The sequence below is a fragment of the Ciconia boyciana genome, chromosome 14 (assembly GCF_034638445.1).
Source record: "Ciconia boyciana chromosome 14, ASM3463844v1, whole genome shotgun sequence".
In the NCBI taxonomy this organism is placed as follows: domain Eukaryota; kingdom Metazoa; phylum Chordata; class Aves; order Ciconiiformes; family Ciconiidae; genus Ciconia; species Ciconia boyciana.
The window spans coordinates 1,119,830-1,140,534 of record NC_132947.1 but is presented as its reverse complement, the minus strand read 5'-3'; the positions used below and the strand labels follow the sequence as shown (position 1 = coordinate 1,140,534).

Below are 20,705 nucleotides of genomic sequence, written 5' to 3'. Positions count from 1 at the left end.
GCCTTAGGACGAGCTTCTCGAGCCAAGGGCAGCCCTAAGCCGGCCGCCAGCCCGGCCGAGGAGCCCTCTCCCCTCTCGCAGCCGTGATTTAACATCGACCGGGGCACGTGCAGTACCGGCAACGAGCCCCGCGTTCCTTGCACACTCATTTTATGTAGTTGTTTATTTTTAGTATTTAATGGTAGGTTATTTGGGGAAAGGAGGAAGTAATTTTTTTTTTTAAGATTGCCCTGTACCTCTTCCAGCAGGGAGCTTCTGGGCCTGTGATTACATTTTCCTCATATAAAGAGGCAAACACCGTTGCTTCTATGCTTTTATATCGGCTTCGGAAGCTTCTTTTTGTAATCAATAAAGTATTTATAAACCTCTCGTCTTTTGGCCTTTCCTCACGTTCCCCAGCCCGGGCGGGGGGGGACGCGGATGGGGCGAGGCTGGGACCCGCAGCGCCCCTCGGAGCAGGCCCGCAGGCCGGGGCGGGCCCGTGGCCCGGGGGCTCGGACCGGAGGGACCGGGCCGGGCCGTTCCGGGCCTCCCAGCCCCGCGGCCTCAGCGCCCGCACCCAACACAGCGCCCGCACCCAACATGGTGCCCGCGGCGTCGTGCCCGCCCTCCGCGCGAAGGCCGCTGCCCTCAGCAAAGATGGCGGCGCGGGCCGCCCCCTCCCCGGCCGGCTCCGCGGGGCCGGAGACCCGCTGCGGACCGGAGTGGCGGCCCCCGGCCGGCCCTGCCCCGCCCCGCCCCGCCCCGCCCGACAGCGGGGCTGGGCCGGGCTCGGCCCGGCCCCGGCGCCGCCTGCACCGGCAGCACGGAGCTCCGCCGCCCGGCCCAGCCCCGGCCCGCCGAGGCCGCTGTCGCCATGGCGATAAGCCCCGCAGCCAACCGGGCGCCGCTTCCGCTGACGTCCGCCCCGACACGTGGATCCAAGATGGCGGCGTCGGCGGCGATGGTGAGTGCGGCGGCCCGAGCGGCCGGCGGGGCCCGGCCCGGCCCGGCCCCGGTGCGGCCCCGCGTCCCGCCCGCCTCCTCCTCGGCCTCGGCCGGGCCCGGCCGGCGCGGGCAGGCGGCGCGGCTCGGGGGCGGCCCCGGCGCGGGGCGCTGTGAGGGGGCTCCGGGTCGGGCCTGCACCGCGCTGGGAGGGACGCGGCGCCTGGCCCGCAGCCCCGCCGGCCCCCGCGCCTCCCCTCGCCCCGTCCCCGCGGGCTGCGCCGGCCCCTGGCCGGGGAAGGCTCCCCGGTTCCGCCTGGGGCCTTGTAGCTGTCCCGCGTCTCCCCGGGGTGTCCCCGCGGCCTGGGCGGCGGCTGGCGGTGTCACCGGAGGAGGGCAGGGGCGAGCGGGGGGGGGGGCAGAGCTCGGGCCGCTTCTCGGTGCCCGCGGGCCCCGCCAGCCCCGCGCTCCCTCGGCAGCAAAACCGGCTCCGTTGCCACGATTCGCGGCGTTGCCCGGGCAGGAGGGACGCGGGGCCGGGCCGGGGGGCACGGCCGCGGGGCGGGCGCAGACTTTGGGCGCTCTGGGTTGTCAGGAGCACCGGCCGGCCTGTTCCTCCCCGGGCAGCTCTCTCGAAGGGAAGCGCTGGCCCGGGCCAGGTGCTTGTGCCCAGTCAAGAGGCGGTTGCGTTGCGTGCGGTTTTCGCGGGTGTCTGGCAGTGGTTATCGACCTGGGGCGCGAGCGGCCGCTTCACCTCCCCGCGGCTCGGCGTCTCTATTGTTATCATTGAGTTATTCCCCGAGCCCTTGGATTGCTGAAGAGGCTTCTGGTGGGAATTTCCTAAGGTAGGCAAGCGTCGGTGCCACCTCACGGATGAGAAAATGAGCTGCTGAGACGTTAATTATCTGCCTGAAGTCTTGCAGTAGAAAAATGGATTTTCCTCCTTGCTTCCACGCAACGATATTTCCTTGATAATGTGTTGTAAGAGTAGCTGTATGAATAAGTGATGTGTGCTGACACAAAGGTTGCTGTCGGCCAGGGTGAGGGGTGTGGAGTGACTCACGTAGCGTAAAGATTGGCAGAAACCGGAAGGGAGATCAGAAGAGTGGAGGCTTTAATTTATTTTGCTTTAAGCATCTTCACACTCTGCTGGCTTTCTCCCAGGCAGGGAGGAGGGAGTGTCCGAGCCGGCTTTGAGGGCTGAAGATGGTCCTACTGGGAATTTCCTTGTAGCCTTCCCTTTTATGAAAGGCAGAGAAGACTGCTAACAGCTCTCCTGGTGTCAAAGGAGCTCTCTGAAATCAATGTGAATGCAGCACTTGTCTCCTTTTGAAAGGCTTTCAGTGACTCCTGCGAGTGCAAGGGTGAGCTGGGCAGAGGTGCAGTAAAGATGAGCTTCTCCAAACGGTTGTCGAGAACGTCTAATGAGGCAGCCCTCGAAAAAGGGAGGCGAGTGTCAGGCTGGCACCTCGGAGGGGGTGAAGAGCAGGTGCCGTTAGCACCACGCGTGTGCTGTTAATGCGCCTGAGGGTAGAATAAATGTTACATGTGGGAGGGAGCTTCAGTTTGCTCTGTTACATGTGGATTTTATTCCTCCCACAAAGTAGTGGGTTACATCTTTCCTCCCTTTCTGTCACCATAATAAAAAGTTTCGGTCAGTGGAACAGGATATCGGAGCCTTGTGAATCCAGCTGGACAAATGACTCTGCACAGGTTGTGTTTTCCCTGTTTTTCTTTGAAATTCTCTTTGCAAGTTAAAAGCTCTCGATTATGGCTGTTTGATGTCCCTCCTGCCCTTCTCTGCGGAAGAGAAATGGGACAATGTCCATCATCTCATTCATATAATATCCATCATTGTCGCTTCCTACTTCCTTTTCCTCCCTTTTAACAAATACTATATTGTGTTCTTGACTTCACATGTGGATTATGAAACTGTAAGACCTAAACCAGCCCTGATACAGTACCAGCCCTATTAAAATGCTTGCAGAATGCTTGAAATTGCTGCTGCTCGAAGGTTTCTTCAAGTTGTCAGGCTGTAGAAAACGCTTGCCAGTAACCGGGGCCGGGATGTTCTGCATGCGAATGGCCTGGCCGTGGGCCCTCTGGGTTATGTTAGAGCGTGTTGGCAGACTGCCCCAGGGAAAAGCTTCTTGTCGGCTTCTGTTTCCCCCTTCCCTTAAATAAATGTTGGAGTTCAGACTCTGGCAGCGGTAGCTTCAGGGACCGCAAGCCATAGGGAAGCACACACGTGTGCGTGGTAATGGCATAAATGCCCGTCGTAGGGTCTCTTCACGCTTGGTCAGGCTGGGGTTTAGCTAAACAATTGCTCTGGTTTGGCAGCGTGTTCTGTAAAGCTTTTGTGAATTTGCAGAAAATGGCAATATTGTTTAAGTCTTTGTAAATGACATAAATCAGAGAAAGTCTGTCCTGGAATTGTTTGCAGATATTGAGTCTAGTGGTAATTATCCAGAAGTACGTTTGCAGAGAGGGTTTGTGTGCAAGCTTCTGTTCTCGTTGCTGCGCACAGGACAAGAAATACTGCTAGAATGGCTGCAAGGAAGGTTTGAATTAATTTATTCTTCCACCTAAGTCCTTCATTCTAAAGTTAATTGCAGGAATAGGTTTTCAAAATCTTTCAGGAGAGATCCCACAGACTTCAGGATAGTTGCCGTTGCCCTTAGAGGAGGGGTGTGCTGAGTGAGGTGACGATGGGGAGAGCGGCTGATGCCGCTGCTCGAGGGGTGGTTCGTGTAGCTGTGCCTGCGGCAGTGCTGGCATCGTCCTGCCTGCGCCGTGCCCGGTGCTCCCGCGGTGACGTGCTCTGCCGGGTCTCCTGCCATGATTTCCCCAGGTTACTTTCCGCCTGTGCGAGAGAGAAATCTGAGTGTGACTTCTGTCTGGGTCCTGTGTGCAGACGGAATATAGTGACATTTGAAATATTTCTTTCCTTTTTTTTTTTTTTGAGAGAGAAAGAGGTTTGCTTTCCTTCAGCAGGCTTCTTTTGCGTGCAATAGATCACTTCAGTGTGAGTAGTGCTTCTCACCGGGTGCTGTGATTTGGGGGAGAGGGACAGGAGGGGTTGATTGTGCTTCTGCAGTTACTTCTCTCATTTAGGTCAGATTCTCCTAAGAAAGGGTCTCTTGCAAGTGTGTGGCTGCGTGTACGCATGGAGTAAAATAATAAGGCTTAGTCAATCCAAATTATTTTTGTCTATGTGCAGCTGGGTTTTTCTTGATCTGTGCATGTTGATTTTCTTGATCTTGTGCATGTTGTGCTACTGGTTGCTTCATTGTACGATTTCGTGGCACCTTGGATGCAAGACTGTCATCCGAGAGATTTTTTTTTTGGTGCATGTGTTTTGAAACGTAAATAACTGGTAAAGGCCACGAAGGCGCTGTCTCCTGTCTGCTGGAAGTCTGTGCCTCGCCAGGGCTCCGTGACTGAATTAAAGCAGAGCTCCATCCTGCAAGTTTGGACCTTGCATAGGAGATAACTTAGCTTGCAGGCATCTCCCAAATTAGATGATTGCCTGGCCAGGCCCATGAGTTATGCAGATGTTTTGGCACATGTCTGTCTTGTCATTGCTAAGCCGCTGCCTTCATTTGGAGGAGATGAAGCTCATCTGTCACTATGAAAGCAAAGATCCTGGTAAGAAAGGCCCCTGGCTTCAGCCTGCATGTACTCTGCCGGGTTAGGAACCTGCACGGGGCATTTCCTTCAAATTTCACTTCCAAAGCTCCCCCCACCTGTTGCATAGCAGCGTTCCCATTTCTTGCTACCAAATGTTTTTTCCTGGCAAGGCTTTCCCTAGTCCCCCTCCTGTCTTTTCTGTTGCCTGGTGCTGCCTGAGTCATCGTCATCTGTATGCAAAGAGCCTGATTTCTGCCAAAGGTGTCATCAAAAATTTCATCTTCTACATGCTTGCATGTCTCCTGAGCGCCTTCCAAAGTTCTGTCCTAATCTTGTCATCGTGCAAGCTCTTCAGGGCAGGGATGGCACCGGTGTGTTTTTGGGTTTTATTAAGAAATCTTGTGCTGTGTATGTCTGGCACTTCGGTGACAAATGAAGCGAGATAATTGCTACAGGTCACTGGCTGCTGTAGAGCACGATGTAGGACAAGAGTGCCGTTCCCTTCCAGTGCTTCACCCGCCCAGGAGACCTTTTCCTACTCAGTCAGAGGGTCACAGAGCATTCTTTTACAAGATCGGAGAAGGCAAAATTTAGTGAGGCACAGAAAACAAGCACCACATTATTTCAAGGTAGATCAGTATTGAAGTCCGAGCAATTTTAAAAAGAGTGCTTCCCGGTTGCTGCCCAGATGAGGCTTTTTGCCTGCTCTAACTGCATGAAGCTGTACTTAGAACAGGTCTGAAAATCTTTTGTATAAGCAAAAAAGGTAGTTTAGTATTAACACATTTTATGTAGGTTCCTAGCATTTGCATCTTAAATACATTTTAGATTAAAAACCCCCCAATATTTATGATTATTTTTTTTTCATCCTGCTCAGTGCCAGTGATTCTATTGACCCTCGCTGGTGTCTGGGCCAAATGTACATTACTAGCCTCAGGATAAGGGAAAAGGAAGGTGATGAAGAGGAAGGGGGTGTGGGGGCAATAACCACAGATTTTTTTTTCTTTTTTTTTTTTTTCCCTGACCTGATGAAGGATCCCCGTGATGGAGCTGCTTTTTGTCCACACCTGGCTTGTCAATGTGAAGCTGTTGGAACATTTCCTCTGGTGTTGCATGCACGCTGGCTGTGCTCCACTGGTGCCCCGAGAAGGACGCTGTGGTTGTAGCAGCGTAGCAGCCTGTCCCTTCCAGCCAGGAGGAGCCGCCGGCACTGCCAGTGCCCTGGTCTGCGCCCCGAGCTCCTGCCCGAGGTCCCAGACCCCAGGGCCCCTCTGTCTTCCCCGTGGATCGCTGCCGACAGGGAGCAGCCGTGCCAGGGCTGGCCGTTTGGGACAGGCTCTGCGGGGGGCTGCTGGGAGCCTGGAGCTCGGTGTGCTTTCTCCTCTGCTGCCCGTGGTATCCGGCTTGTATCCGCAAGCTGGCCTTGTGTTCAATTCCCTCACGGCCTGCCCAGACGGTGTTAATTGGTGAGAGGGTGGTGCTGAACCCCGGGCCCTGCTGAGCCAGAGCAGGCACCAGGTAGCAAGAAATGGGAACGCTGCTATGCAACAGGTGGGGGGAGCTTTGGAAGTGAAATTTGAAGGAAATGCCCCGTGCAGGTTCCTAACCCGGCAGAGTACATGCAGGCTGAAGCCAGGGGCCTTTCTTACCAGGCTGGTGGTGGCTCATTTCAGTCCAAGCCTGTCTTGCGTGGTCAGTCTGTTTCCTCTCCCTTTCCCTTCTGTATTTGTCTTCCCACCCCTGATTGCAGAGCTCCTGCTTGTGGGCAGAAGAGCGGTGGTTCACAGAGACCGACTCTGCCTGCCCTGCTGACGATGTGCAGGGGAAGCAGCAATTGGGTTTACTATGGCTGCAGCATTAGCTCAAGAGTTGTCCCAAACCAGACTCTGGTTTTGTGTGGTTTTCCAATGGTGCCGTACACGTACATGCAGGGAGTTTAGGAGAATGGGCTGAAGCTAGTAATGCCATGAGATTATATCAGAGTTGATATTCTAATCCAGCCAAGCTGCTGCTGTCTAATACTCTTTAAAGCTTGATTTTCATTTCACAGCCTTCCTGCTCGTGCTCGAGCTGGGCTGGGTTACCTGAGGTAACGGCAGGGGCTGAGGAAGCAGCAAAGTCCATTGAAGGGTTTGCTGCCGTTGCTGTTGTACGGGGTCTGGTTTGTATTGGAGCCCCCGTGGACCTGATTGAACCTTCCAGCCTGACCCGTCTCCCCACTCCTTGAAAAAGGGGTGAAAACTTTTTTGCCGTGTTACTGACCTGTGTTGTGGCCCAGAGGGGTGAGGAAAGAAGAGTGGCATAGGAGGGAGCGGTGATGTGACCGTCCCTTTGGCTGCAGCGAGCGGTTAGTTTGGTGCCAAACCGTACCCTACACTAACTACTCCAGCACAGGTAGTGCATCAGTCTGTAAGCAGCTACAGGATAACTCCTGACTGCAGAGCTGACAGAAATCCAGTGCCAGGGCTACGGCCCTCTTCTCTAGTAATCCATGGAGTTTTCTAACACAGGGGTGTTAGATGGGTGGGAGTAGAAAAGTCAGATGACAGCCTGCTAGATGAAGCGTTACAGATAAGAGCCTTTTTCTTGTGGTTGAGCAAAGCCAATGTTTTCTTAATTGCAGATGAAGAAACAGAGGCGCAGAGAGTGGAAAGTGACTTGATGAGAGTCACAAAACAAAGTTAAGAACAGCTTTTCTGAGTTTACTTTGTGTTTAATCGCCTGACTACACAGCTGTTCTAATGTCTGGGATGAACACTTTCAGTGTTGTTGCCCATCTCTAATGTTGTTCCCATGTTTCTGTTGTATTTTAATGTTTCTTCTCCTTTTTGCAGGAAAGGCTAAGATATATGCTGGTCTTGCTGTTGTTGCTGCATGGTGCAGACTCTTTCTATGTACCTGGTGTGGCTCCTATCAACTTCCACCACAATGATCCTGTAGAAATAAAGGTAGGATGAACTTAGATGGAGCTGCTAGTCTGTTTGGTTTGGGTTTTCTTGTGTTTTGGTTTTTTTCTTCTTTATATCATAGCAGCTAAGTGGGACTTGAAAGTCAAATTTGGGGATTCTGTTACTAAAATTTTGGGGGCAGATATCTTCTCTTTTTCAACAACATTCGTGGAGGGTGTTGAGGATAAGCAGCCCTCAAGTGGTCACTGTTGTCATCGTACCCTGCAGTTCCCAACACGATTCTCTTTCTTGCTTCTGATATCTTCTACCCAATTCCTTCAGCAGTTGCACCAAAGTCCTCAAGATGTTGCTCTATTTGCGAAAAGAGCCCTCTTTCTCACTGTAGCTTTGAAGTTAATTTAATCAGAGATTTTTCTCCAGCATTATACTGACTCTCAAAGTGCTTATAGAGGGTGGGCCTTTAGGTGGTAGGTGAATGGTAGAATAAAGAAGTGATTTGAATCAGACCTTTTCAATTTTTTTTCTACCTGGTTTGCTCATGTTGTGTCTTCAAGTCAAGTGAAATCTGTGATAAGCGCTTTCCAAGTGCAGGCATTTGTCCTTGAGCACTGCAGATCGTACAACCCAGGCTTGCTGAAGAGCTGTTCCTGTGCAGTGTTGCTGGTAGTGAATGATGGAACTGCTTCACCCGTACAGGAAGAAGCCAGGCTTTGTTTCCAGACATCAGCAATTTATAGCCCATTTCATTTATTTTTCTAAAGCTGTGGCCTCTGTCTCAGCAAAATCCAGCACCCTTGGGGATGCTGAGGCTTGCTGCTCCCACTTGAAGCACAACACAATTTGCTCTCTGGCCACAGGCTGCCAGACGTAGGCTATTTTTAAGCAAATGAGACTTGCCTGTGGCTACAGTAAGCTTCCCAGAAGAAGGGGGTATTGGGACGGCTGTTCTCAAAGGGATTTAGTGAGCCAAATGCTTCCTCAAGTGATAAGGCAAGTCAGTGTGTTTGCCAGCGCTCTTCCAATAAATGAGCTTGGCTGCATTACAAAACACTCCTGGTTTTCGGAGCAACTGTGGCCTTGGCTATCGGGGTATGTCTCTGCACTTCCCTTGTGCCATGTGATTTGTGGGAACTCTCCAGAAACGTTTGGGTTTTGTCATCTCCCGTTGTCTTCCCAATCTGATGGCTCTCTGGCTTTCCTTACAGAGATTAAAATTGCTCAACTCTTCATATCACTAGAGGCCAGACCTCTAGGTCCAGCGTGACGTGAAATTTTTTTTTTTGAGGAAACAACTGCGGTCTTGTATGAAATGTGACTCTTGAATCTCTTTCGAGCTCTTTGTTATTTCTTAGAACTTCACTGAGTCATAAATTTGTCAAACCAATCCATCACGCTTCTTTCTTCAAGTGTTTCTCTGTTTGTGAATGAATTGCTACTAAATCATAGTGTAGAGAATGTACAACTAGGAACTGTGCAAAGGGAAAGCAAGCTGGAGCTCTCCCAGGAACACATCTCCTTTTTTTACAGCTTCGCAAAGTGAGCTTTATGGGAGGTGTCTTGAAGTAAGCTTCAGCTTCTGGCTGATGCTGAGAGGGTAGGAAACTCTCTGAGTTCTTTCACGGGGATAATCCTTCCTTTCTTCCTCCAGGCTGTCAAGCTCACCAGCTCGCGAACCCAGCTACCGTATGAGTACTACTCGTTGCCCTTCTGCCAGCCCACCAAGATAACGTACAAGGCCGAGAATCTCGGTACGTGTCTGTTGAACAGCATGTTCCCCAGCAGTAAGTGGGCTGCCATTTAGAGCTGCGTGAGGGTATGTTTACAGGAGTAAAAGCAAATGTCACCTCTCATAAACTGTTTGTGGAGAGCCTGCTTCCTCTAATTTGTTCTATGCTGGCTGTTTGCAAACGAGGATGTCCGAATATTGGAAAGAGGAAACACCTTTCCTGAAGGAGGGCATGTAACCTGCTTCATAAGTAGAGCTTGATACTTCCAACAAAATAACTAAACTATCCTTCGATCTTATCCTTGCATCTGTGGTAACAAAGGAGACTTGCTGTCATCATTCCAGCTGTACAGTGCGCTGCCAACCCAGTGGCAGGATCAGTGGCAAGAAGCCTGGTGGTCTTTCACCCTGCCCTTATTTTCCTGTTTTCCAGGTGAGGTTCTTCGGGGCGACCGAATTGTAAATACACCTTTCCAGGTTTCCATGAACGTGGAGAAGAAATGTGAAGTTCTGTGCAACTTTCCCAATAAGCCAGTCACTCTGACAGTGGAGCAGAGCAAGCTGGTTGCCGAGCGGATCAGGGAAGATTACTATGTCCATCTGTGAGTCACCTCGCGCGTGGGTTCTGTCAGTGGGGATTCTGTGTTGTGGACAAATTTGATCTGAAATCTGTGTTTTCAGCATTGCTGATAACCTCCCTGTGGCAACACGGCTGGAGTTTTATTCCAATCGTGAGGAAGAGGAGAAGAAGAAGGAGAAGGATGTGCAGTTCGAGCATGGATACAGGCTTGGGTTTATGGACGGTAACAAGGTAGAGAATCCAGATGCTGTCTGAGGGGTGCCCGGAGGAGCTCTGGGTGTCTGTCGGAGAGCGTTAGAAGTTTGCCAGAGAGCATCAGGATTGGGAATGCAACCAAAAGGTTTTATAAAGAGCGGAAATGTGAGAGAGAGGTTTCTTACTGGAAGAAGGGGGTGGTGCTGGACTACTGGTACGATAGCCAGGAGTCCTAGCTTTGACTCGCTGTATAACATTGGACAACCACATGCGGTGGTTTCCCCTCAGTAGAACAAAGGCAACGTACCCCGAAGGCTGGCGAATCTTTGACGGCCTTGGAGCATCTTGTATTAAAAAAAAAAAGTCAAGTGTTTATTGGATGAAAAGCTGCTTAAATTTGCAAATGGAAACTTAGCATGTGTATTCCTGCAGATATTTTCCATGACTGTGTGGCCTAAGATTAGCTGTTTGAGTTATCAGATGCATCTTTATCATACTCAAGTGTTCAGTTGCACACGCAGCTCGGATCGCTTGAGCCTAAGTTCTTACGAGTGACTGAACCTGCTGTGCCAGCCTGGGGCCGCTGCCCGTTGTTCATGTAACGGGTGATGTAAGAGCCTTTTGGAAGTGCAAGCTTAGGAGAGTTGTGGGCCCCCACGGAGTCTGGGTAATGCATGTCCGTCTGGTAGAAAAAGCAGGCAGGAAACTTGGGGTTGTAGCTACTGAGGTCTTTCCAATCTAAATTTGGTGATTCTGCTGCCGTGGTTGAAATGTGAGATATAATGATATTTTCCAGGCCAGAAATAGACCAAGTCATTGTCCCTGATGCCTGGAGTGGTTGAGGTGTTACCTTTTCAACATCTCTGTTCTCTCCTCTTGTTCTTTTGGCCTTGGAAAGTGTTAGCCTGATCTTGCTCTGTAGCACAACGCATCTCGGAACAGTTGGAGTCTCTCGTTTTCTGCACTGAAGCTGCTTTCTCTCGGCTTTGCCTGTTCCTCCCTTGGGGTGCTAACATTTTATTTAATGTCAATCTGTTTTAGTTCTACCTGCACAACCACCTCTCCTTCATCCTTTACTACCACAGAGAGGATGTGGAAGAGAACCAGGAGCCCACCTACAGGGTTGTACGCTTTGAAGTGATTCCCCAAAGTATTAAACTAGAAGGTGAGAGACTCTTAGGGAGGGGAGCAAAGGAGAAGAATCTCTTGTAGGGCCAAGAGTTGAACGCTGCTGATGTATCAGGGTGCCAGTCGTTGCTTCTGTTATGGTCTCGGGGCACAGAAATGAGGGAGTCTGAATTATAAGAACAATAAACCCCTTTGTTATTAAGGAAGTACCAAAAATAGAGGGATATCCTTGAAATGCAATCCATGGAAAATTAATTCATATAAAAAGATTGGAGCTTGGGGTTTGGGGTGTTTTTGCACTGTGTCATCTAGCTCCTGTTGTGGCCCAGATCTCCTCCACTGGGACACTACGTGCTAGTCCAGAGACCCACAGAATGTTTGGAACTGTTCTAGGGGGACTGAATGTTAAAAATAATGGTTAGGGGGAAAACACTCCTACCTCAGTGAGCCCAACACAAAACAAGTTGAAGGGACGTTGCTCATCGTGTGTATCATCCTGTGCAACTCTCCTCTGGCAGCAGCAGGCTTTGTTGGAGAGGTCTTGTTTGTCAGCGTTATCATGTGGAATAGGGGATTTGTTCACGATCTAGATCCTTGGCTTCAGAGCCTCTGGCTTTTATCCTTCCAGTTAAGGAAAGCCCTATGCATAGCTTTCCTTAAAGCTTGTTAATGGTGCTCCACTTCCGATCGGAAGAATAGTTTTGCAAACTGCAAAGCAGGCGAGAAAGGAATGAGTGTTTCCCCTGCAGTATTTGGAGTAATTGCAGCCCAGCGCCTTAAGGGTACCGGGGGCCAGGATGATCAGAGAGAGAGGTGGTACCTCGAGGGAAGAGCTGACCTGGGGTGTGCCATGTTTTCCCTTACAGACTTGAAGGCTGATGAGAAGAGTATGTGCACCCTGCCTGAAGCGACGGGCTCTGCCCCTCAGGAGATAGATCCTTCTAAAGAGAACCAGTTGCTCTTCACCTATTCTGTCCACTGGGAGGTGAGGGAGTAATGGGAAGCTGGCTGGCAGCTCACTGCCCCTGACTGGCTGGCAGTTAGTGCTCCAAGTGTCTGTCACAGAGGTGTTGTGGAAGACACTGGGAATGTGCTGGTATGAGAAGAACTTTCCTGTTCTTTCAGGAAAGTGACATTAAATGGGCTTCCCGCTGGGACACCTACCTGACCATGAGTGACGTGCAGATTCATTGGTTTTCTATCATCAACTCGGTTGTGGTCGTCTTTTTCCTTTCAGGTGAGTGAGATGTGTGGGGGTTGAAGAAGGCTTTACCATTAACCTGCAGGGAACTTTCTTTAAGCCTCAGCTGCAGGTGGCTCGAGGAGGACGTGGCCATGTCTGAACCTGATCAGAAGGGGCAGGAAATGAACATTAGCACATAAAACCTGCCGGTTCAGGCAGCGCCCCATGGGGTCAGACAGTTACTCACTTCTGCTCTCTGACTGGGGTAGTTGAGGGAGTGGAGTGTGGGTAACGTGCATCTTGCGTGTCTGTATTTAAGGAAAAAAACCCACAGGAAAGCCACAGTGCCCCGTTCCTGCTGGAATACTGCCTTCCCTGCTCCCTGGGGTTTTGTTCATGTCTTTGCTGAAGGCTGGGGGAGATGGCTAATGATTCAAGGCTTCCTCTCCTAGCCAGAAGTGTGTGTTGGTGGGAGCCATGTAGTTGCACGGTGTGAGAGCAGCACAGCTATGTAGGAGCCTCTGAGCTAAGCTCAGTTTGTGCTTGTTTTCAGGTATTCTCAGCATGATCATCATCCGGACTCTCCGGAAGGACATTGCCAACTACAACAAGGAAGATGACATTGTACGTGTGTGTTCTTGGGGCTGGGATCAGAGAGGGAGGGAGGCACAGATGAGGAGGGATCTAGTCCGAAGGCTTGGATGTATTGTCTCTTTTCTTGCCCCTGTTTTGCTTCAAGCCCTGAAGACGGGAGGGGCAGTTCTGTCATGTGCTGTCACGACACCTTTGGCTCTCTGTGTACAATGGCAGATTGCTGGTTCAGATGTCTTCAGACCTAAGTAATGACTGCAGAGCGTTCCATAAATGTGTGCCCTGGCACTGGCAGTTCAGGTCTGAACTGTTTTAAGCCCAAGAGGAAAGAAGTTTAGCTAGAGTGATAAAATTCTGTAGAAGAACTGGATACAGGGAAATTAACCTCTTAGGCTGGCTGTGGTAGGATGTTTGTTTCCACTGTTAGACCGTATCTAAATACCTTCTTTTCCTGTTGTTGCTACAGGAAGATACTATGGAGGAATCTGGTTGGAAACTTGTGCATGGAGATGTCTTCAGGCCTCCGCAGTATCCTATGATCCTCAGCTCTCTCCTGGGTTCTGGAATTCAGCTCTTCTGTATGATCCTGATCGTCATCTGTAAGTGGCACACGTTGCGTGGGGTGGCTGTAACGAGAAGAGGAATGATGCTCAAGGGCATTTGTGGCTCCCATTGACTTCGACCTATGGCCACCTTAGCTTGAGCGAAGTCGCATAAGGCTGCTTCCTGTTGCGGGGCTGATCAAGGCAATAGGCCTGTGCTCAGCATTTCTGAGTTTCTAGATAGCGTTTCCCAGCTGAAGGCATCTTTTTGTGTTTATGTTGCCTGTTATCAAGACATGAGCCCTGGGTGGCAGTGGGCTGAGAGACGCTTGCACATGCGTGCCTTGCCTTCTGAGCCGCACCTGCTCAAACCTCTGGGGAAATTGAGGCCAAAGCACGGTCTGTAGCTTGAGATCAAAGCCATGGCTTTCTCTGGCCAGTGCTGGAGGCTGTGGATGCGTTATGCTTTGAAGGAAATGAGATCTGTGCAGAAGGCAGAGGTTCCAGGCAGCTGTGGTCTGCACGTGGGACGGGCCCCTGGCCTCCAGATGCTGGCTAGCACACTACATCAGAGCTGCTGTTCTTTGTCCCTTTTTCCCTCTGCAGTTGTTGCTATGCTGGGGATGCTGTCGCCTTCTAGCCGGGGTGCACTGATGACTACCGCCTGCTTTCTCTTCATGTTCATGGGGTAGGTTCTCCGCTGCTCCCCACAGCAGTGCTGTCCTGCCCGCCCCTCCTCTCCCTCTCCTCAACAATGAAAGCTAATTTTCTTTGTCTTGGCTTGTTTCTGTCCAGAGTTTTTGGTGGATTCTTTGCTGGCCGCTTATACCGGACTCTGAAAGGACATCGATGGAAGAAGGGAGCCTTTTGTGTGAGTCTTGTGGTGTTCTGTGCTGTTTATCCAGGTTTGCTGATGGCAAGATATGTGGATAAGCTCCAGGCGTATTTGTGGGTAGCTGCCCACAGCCTGGCTGTACTGCAGAGATTTGTACTGCAGGCTGTACTGCATGGATTGAGGCCTCATAGCTTTACGTGAAAGAGCGAACACCAGAGCACGTACTATAGTAAAGCACAAGGATTGTCCAAGATCCTCCCCACAGCCCATCCGCTGTGTATTAGTGCCGTAACAAAAGGGATGCTTCCTCCACATGTGCCTTGTCCCAGCAATGGACTCATTAAAGAGAAACATCTGGCTGATTAGTCACACGTTTTCTCTTAATCTGTGGTTGCTCTTGCAGACAGCTACCCTGTATCCGGGTGTCGTCTTTGGTATCTGCTTTGTCCTGAACTGTTTCATCTGGGGGAAACACTCCTCTGGAGCGGTAGGTACCACCTTCATCCTGGAGCCTGCTGGATGGGAGGAGGGTGATGGGGCTGTCAGGGACCTGCTTCGTTTCACAGTATCTTTCTAAACGTGGGTGTCAATGCAGTGGTTGACTGGAGAGTTGGTCTGGCCGGTGACTTCAGTCTCCGGGGCAGGTGAGCTGTCAGCCTCACTTTTGTGACTCTTGGTGTGATTCCAGGTGCCTTTCCCTACCATGGTGGCCTTGCTCTGCATGTGGTTTGGGATCTCCTTGCCCTTGGTCTACCTGGGTTACTACTTTGGATTTCGCAAACAGCCGTATGACAATCCTGTACGGACAAATCAGATTCCCAGGCAGATCCCGGAGCAGAGGTGGTATATGAATAAATTTGTTGGGTGAGTGATGAGTGTCTAGGAAATGCGGTGAGTTAAGGCCCTTCCCCTCAGTCTCCTCAGGCTGCTGAACATCACCTTCTGCTGGTCTCTGGACACAGACAGATGGCAGATGTGTTTCCCTGAGTAATGCAGTATCAGACAATCCTGACAATTTTGATGTGGTATGACTGGTGCTTATAAAAGTGGTACGTGCTCAACAGTGCGAGCAGCTGTGCCATTTACTGTGTGAAATTTATTCTAGTAATCTGGAGCTGTAGCGCTTTGGCTAGGAGCGCTCTGTGTGGTTACAGGGGACTTCTAATGGCCAGACAGCTGTATTGTGCTGCTTATGATTTTTCTTTCTCACTCTCTAGGATTCTCATGGCTGGTATTCTGCCTTTTGGAGCTATGTTCATTGAACTGTTCTTCATTTTCAGTGTAAGCATTTAACCCACTTTGCTCCTGAAGAGGATTCCTCTTGTGCCAAAGCTTTTGAAAGGGAGGGGGCTTCCACTGGAGCAGTTTCCTATTCCTGTACTTACTGAAGGGGCTAGCAGGTTCCCTCCAGGCCGTCCAGCGTTGTTTCCAGAGAGAGCTGGGCTGTGGGTCCCTTCAGACTGTCCTCTTGCTGAAGACACCTGGAGATGTCTATGGGACACTCCTTGGTGATCTGAGGGATGGTGGTAAAGGTGAAAGCTTCCTGTAACGTTATGTCAAGGAGGGGTCCTGGTCTTAAGGTGTTCACTGAGCCATTCCAGCTGCTGCCTGTTTTTCACCTTCTATGGACAGGGAGGAATTTGCTGTTCCATGCTAGGGAGGTGGAGGGGAATGAACAAGCTGCCTCAGAGCTGTCTTTGGGCACCTTTTTGCAACCTGATTCCTCTGAAGTAACGTTGTGAAGTGCATTAGATCTGCGGTTTCATTTACACGAGGCTGAGGGGCTCCTTGTTTTTCCTTGGGTTAGCTGCTAGAAGTTAGTCTCGTGTTTGCTGATTGATTACAGTAGCATGGAAACAAATTTCTGCTGTGTCTTTGTTTCAGGCAATCTGGGAGAACCAGTTCTATTACCTTTTTGGCTTCCTCTTCCTGGTGTTTATAATCCTGGTGGTATCGTGCTCCCAAATCAGCATTGTCATGGTGTACTTCCAGCTTTGTGCTGAGGTGAGATTCCCGCATTTGTAGTTTCAATAGCTCAGGGTACTTGCTCCTGGAAAAGCGCAGGTCACGTTATTGCTGCTGCTCAGCAGAAATATAGTGTGGCCCAGCTTCACGAGTGTGATTGCTCTTAACACGTCTTGACTTCAAGGAGAATTGAAGCTACTTGATTATCTGCTAGGCTGGGAACTGTGGTTTCATACCAGAAATTATGCTGGGAGCAGGGTATTTTGAGCTGGCATCTCTTCCCAAAGAAACTATTTCATTCCATCCACACACAAAATGAACTGCAGGGCCAGAGGTGAGCCGTGTTCTTTGGTAGCAGGTGCTGTGATACTGACCTGGCTTTGCTTCACGGTCGGCTTTTCATCCTCTTTCTTTGGAAACACTTCTGTGGCAAAATAGTTCCCTAGCCCCAAACTGTGGCTTTCCTTTGAAGGAAAATGGGTGGTGTTCTCCCTGCCTTAGAGAGGTCACAGCTCCCTTGAGACAGCGACGCAGGAAAAGGAAGCCTGTGGGATAACGAGGCTTTTTACTCTGTCAGGATTACCGCTGGTGGTGGAGGACCTTCTTGGTGTCTGGAGGATCTGCCTTCTATGTGCTGATCTATGCCATCTTCTACTTTGTGAACAAGGTATTGTCATTCCCCTTGTATGAAAGTGCCACCTTTCTAGAGGAGATTGTTGGATTTGGGAAGGGGAGCGGTGGGACTGCCCAGTCCTCGTCCGTCCCCATGCCAGCCCAAGGCAGCTCTCCAGCCAACGGTGTTAACAGTCCTTCCAGCGGGGAGGGAAGGTGGCAAGTGTGCGAGGCCCCTGCCGGCATTGCCCCTGCCGGCATTACCCCTGCGGAGCGGTGTTCCCTCGCCCCGCCTCGAAGGGGATCTCTTTTCAGCTGGATAAAATGAATTGAGGGGAGTGTTTGCTCCCTTTGTCAAATGCCCCTTGCAGAGGGTGCTGCCTGGTTTGGGGAGCTAACTCTTGTTACCTCTGTACTTGATTTTGCTTGTTTTTTCCTCTTCTGTTTTAGCTGGATATTGTTGAGTTCATTCCCTCCTTACTATACTTTGGCTACACCGCCCTTATGGTCTTGTCCTTCTGGCTCCTCACTGGCACCATTGGCTTCTATGCAGCCTACATGTTTGTCCGGAAGATCTATGCCGCAGTGAAAATAGACTGAAGATGCACAGACCCAGCAGAAACCAGACACCTCTGAACGCGTGTCCTCCTGGGAGCGAAGGGGACATCTTCTCCCAACTCTTTTAAGGAAACAAAATCGAGTGGGAGAGTGACAAGAGAAATAAATAACTCCTCGTTTTGGAATGTAACTTTGGCACAGTGTACATGGATTCTGGGCTACTTCTGGGGGGAAAAGGGGTCTGTAGATACCTTACATTTTAACTTTATTATCCTGTTCCATATTTGAGGGAGTTTTTTAGCAGAGAAATATCCCTCTGTATAAGTAAACCCCCTTTTTGCTAATTCATCCTTTTTTTTTATGTTGATGACGAATGGAGTTGAGACAGCAGTGGAAACACTTGTGAAAATGTTTTCTTCCAGCCCCTAGGGTGCTCTAGGATTCAGGGAGACTCTTCGGACAAATACCAGACTGGGTTTCTTTCCTGCCTTCATGTCTGCACAGAAGAGGGAGCTTGACTATGGCAAAATAAAAGGAGCCTAAAGGCTTACCCAGCGTGAGTCTGGTGTGCTCCGACCACAGAAGTCCTGGCTTTTGGCTTGTTTACAATTTGACGGAGGTGCCATTCGGAGCCTGGAAAGTGCAATTTCACCCTGAGAGAGCTTGAGAACTGCAACCCTCGGCATCGGTTCTCCCTCCCTCTGGCCTTGGACAGCATGGGCCGCTTCGGATGCCTCCACTGGAAGGGCTGAGGGAGGCTGGGATTTCCTCTCTTTCAGAAGGTGCAGCCAGCTGCAGCAGGACGTAACGTTCTGGTGGAAGCGACGTGATTGAGCTGGTGCTAGAATACAGGACTGGAAGGATGCGCGAGGTAACTACAAGGGTTTGTTCTGTCGATAGCTCTGCTCCAGCCGCGTGAGAAAACGGGGCAGGCTTCCTTCCCGGGAACCCCGCCGGGATTGCGCAGAGCCCTGCGGAGAGAAGGCTGCGCCGCTGCCGCTTTAGTGCCAAGCGATCGGATGCAGTATTGGGCCTGAGCTGCCGCCAGGCGTGCGGAGGCCGAGCAGAAGGGGCTGGGGGCAGAGGGAGTGGCCCCGAGGAGTTCTCCCATTGCCAGGAGCGGGCTGTCTCACTACCCGCCCTGTGCTCCAGCTGCTCTTGCTGCTCTCTTCTCCTCCTCTTAGATTCTCTACCTCCAGGGAACAGAAAAAGCGAACGCCCCTGAGCTGTATTTTGTTCTTCTCCACAAAACGGGACAGCCGACGTGGGCTCTTCTGCAGCGGGCTCCTCTTTTTCCGTGGCTTGACGCCTGAATCAGCCCATGGGAAGCTCTTTTTAAAAGAGGTTAAAGTTTTTTATTTTGATCACTTCAATGATGTTTACCAGTAAAAAGGTTCCACATTACAGTGAAGGCTCCCTCCATCCCCAGACTAGCTGGATTCAGTCAGGGCTACAGGGGAGATGTTTTTTAATAAGATCTATGAAAATTTTGCTTTTGCTTCTTGCTGTAGTAAGCAGTAAGGTCTCCAAATGACCAGCTGCCACAGGTGACGCCATTCCAACCCAGAACTGTCCAAAGCCCTCCCTGTTACCAGCACTGATGTGCACCCTTGAGGGGTTTGGGGCTTTTTTTAACCCCAGTTGCCATAAGTTTCCACCAGGTCCATGCAAGGACCCATGTCTCTTTCCAACGGCCTTGCCCCCTGCGGGGAGCTGGCTTCCCAGGCGGCTTGACTCCTTGGCACTGAGTCTTCCCAGCCTTGCCCAGTGGCTCCTTCAGCCGCCCGTCATGCCAAAGTCTAATCAGCCAGGAATCAAGGATGGAAAAAGGGAGCAGGGGATGCGCGAGCCAACTGTGCTGTGGAGTCCTGCGTCAGTTCTGATTTGAGATCCCTCTCTGAGATTTTCGTTGATTTTTTTTTTTTTCTTTTCTGCCCCCGCCCCAGTGGAGAGGCTCAGCCAGCATTGATTTCTCTCCCTTCCCCGAAGTGTTTTCTCTGTATTCTTTGTAATTTTTAATGTATGTATTCTTTGTGTCCTATTGTAAATAAATCTGCCATTGTCCTGTTGTCCTGCTCTCTTGGGTTCTCCTAAGCCACCTCTTGGGATTTTCTTTTCATAACACTTGGCCTGTTCGACACCCGTGTGGTCTCTGACGTGTGGCTTCAATCAGAAGCGGAGCTTGGCATACACTGTGGTTTTCTCTGTAATATTTTTCTCCTGGTAAACTTGACCGAGCAGTAAGTTTTTCCCTGTGTGCCATGTCCTGTATACTGCTGTATATTGTAATTAAAACGCCACCGGCCAAGGCGTTTGGATCTGTTTCTCGCCGTACTGCTCTCGTGTGCTACACAGTAAGAACACGTAAGCAACTCTGCTCTCGTGTGTGAAATACGTTGTTTGACTTGCGTAATGCCAATGGATAGAGCAGCAGGACTGTCAGATGGCTGACGGGCTGGAAGCGTTGGGCAAATACATGGTGCTGTAGGGCAACGGAGGTGGGAGTACAGTTAAGGAGGGAGCTGCCGTTTCCTTCCTCTGAGTAGTATTTTGGAGGCGTGTTGGTGCTGTGGAAGCCGGACCTTCATCGTTAGCTTCCACCTTGATGTCTTTCCCAGTGGTTGTGTGTTTTTGCTGGGGGCATGTGTGTGGCAGGGGAGCAGCAAGCGGCTGTTAGAGATGCTGACTGCGGGAGGAATAGCGAATTCACTTTTCTTCTGATGTTTTGCCCAGCAGAACGATGGATCTGTGCAGCCGTGGCTGGTAACAGATTACAGGGGTGCCAGTGTTAGGGGTTGCTGAATGTATGTGACCCCGATCAGCCGAGACCAGAGCAGGCAAATACCTTAAAACTCAGAAATCATCAGAATAGACCCTTCTCCCTGTGAAAAGGGCAAAGGAAGGCTTCAGCTCCACCAACAGGACAATCTGTGCTGAACTTGGTTTTCATTTTTAGGCAGACAGAGAAGCAGTGCTGCCGTAGTCATGTCCTGTTATAGCCTTCTGCTCTGGGGGAAAGCAGTGCTGAGGAAACAGCACGTATTACCAGTGGCTGCATTAAGAATGAAAACTAGATCATACCTAGAAAAGTACCCAAACACAGAAAATGGCTGTCAGCTTTTAAACTGTGTTCTGAAGAGAGATTCCCGAGAGGGCAGGATACTCCTCGCCCTTTTTTTGGTGTCAGGAGACCGTCGTTGCTTAAGCTGGAAGGTTTGGTTCTGGTTCTGCTGCCTTTGTGCAAGGCGCAGTCCTGGGGAGCTGAGCGTGTCAGGGTTATTTGGAAGGGGGAGTGGGCTGTACTCGTCTGAAATGCTGCCACGTGGG

General features: G+C 50.8%; 1 protein-coding gene across 2 annotated transcripts; it reads left to right on the top strand.

Moving 5' to 3' along the window:
* Nucleotides 1–790: 790 nt before the first annotated feature.
* On the top strand, nucleotides 791–19,447 carry TM9SF4 (transmembrane 9 superfamily member 4). Of its 2 annotated transcripts, XR_012045133.1 has the most exons (19): nucleotides 791–946; nucleotides 7,389–7,502; nucleotides 9,112–9,211; nucleotides 9,623–9,791; nucleotides 9,871–10,000; nucleotides 11,006–11,129; nucleotides 11,959–12,077; nucleotides 12,218–12,329; nucleotides 12,829–12,899; nucleotides 13,333–13,465; nucleotides 14,015–14,096; nucleotides 14,204–14,279; nucleotides 14,647–14,730; nucleotides 14,932–15,107; nucleotides 15,461–15,524; nucleotides 16,128–16,247; nucleotides 16,786–16,875; nucleotides 17,271–18,249; nucleotides 18,563–19,447. XR_012045133.1 is itself a non-coding variant. In XM_072879128.1 (18 exons), exons 1-18 carry the CDS (start codon nucleotides 857–859, stop codon nucleotides 17,418–17,420), a joined length of 2,004 nt encoding a protein of 667 aa, XP_072735229.1. In that variant the 5' UTR covers nucleotides 791–856; the 3' UTR covers nucleotides 17,421–19,447. The 2 variants fall into 2 exon arrangements, 1 of the variants encoding a protein (XP_072735229.1); XM_072879128.1 differs by having other exon boundaries at nucleotides 17,271–19,447.
* The last annotated feature ends 1,258 nt before the right edge of the window (nucleotides 19,448–20,705 follow it).

Bases quoted from the DNA above. Each gene is read 5' to 3' on its own strand.
- TM9SF4 (XM_072879128.1), top strand. From the start codon at position 857: ATGGCGATAAGCCCCGCAGCCAACCGGGCGCCGCTTCCGCTGACGTCC. The intron at 11,130-11,958 runs GTGAGAGACTCT...TTTCCCTTACAG, and splicing joins CCAAAGTATTAAACTAGAAG to ACTTGAAGGCTGATGAGAAG. The intron at 16,248-16,785 runs GTGAGATTCCCG...TTACTCTGTCAG, and splicing joins ACTTCCAGCTTTGTGCTGAG to GATTACCGCTGGTGGTGGAG.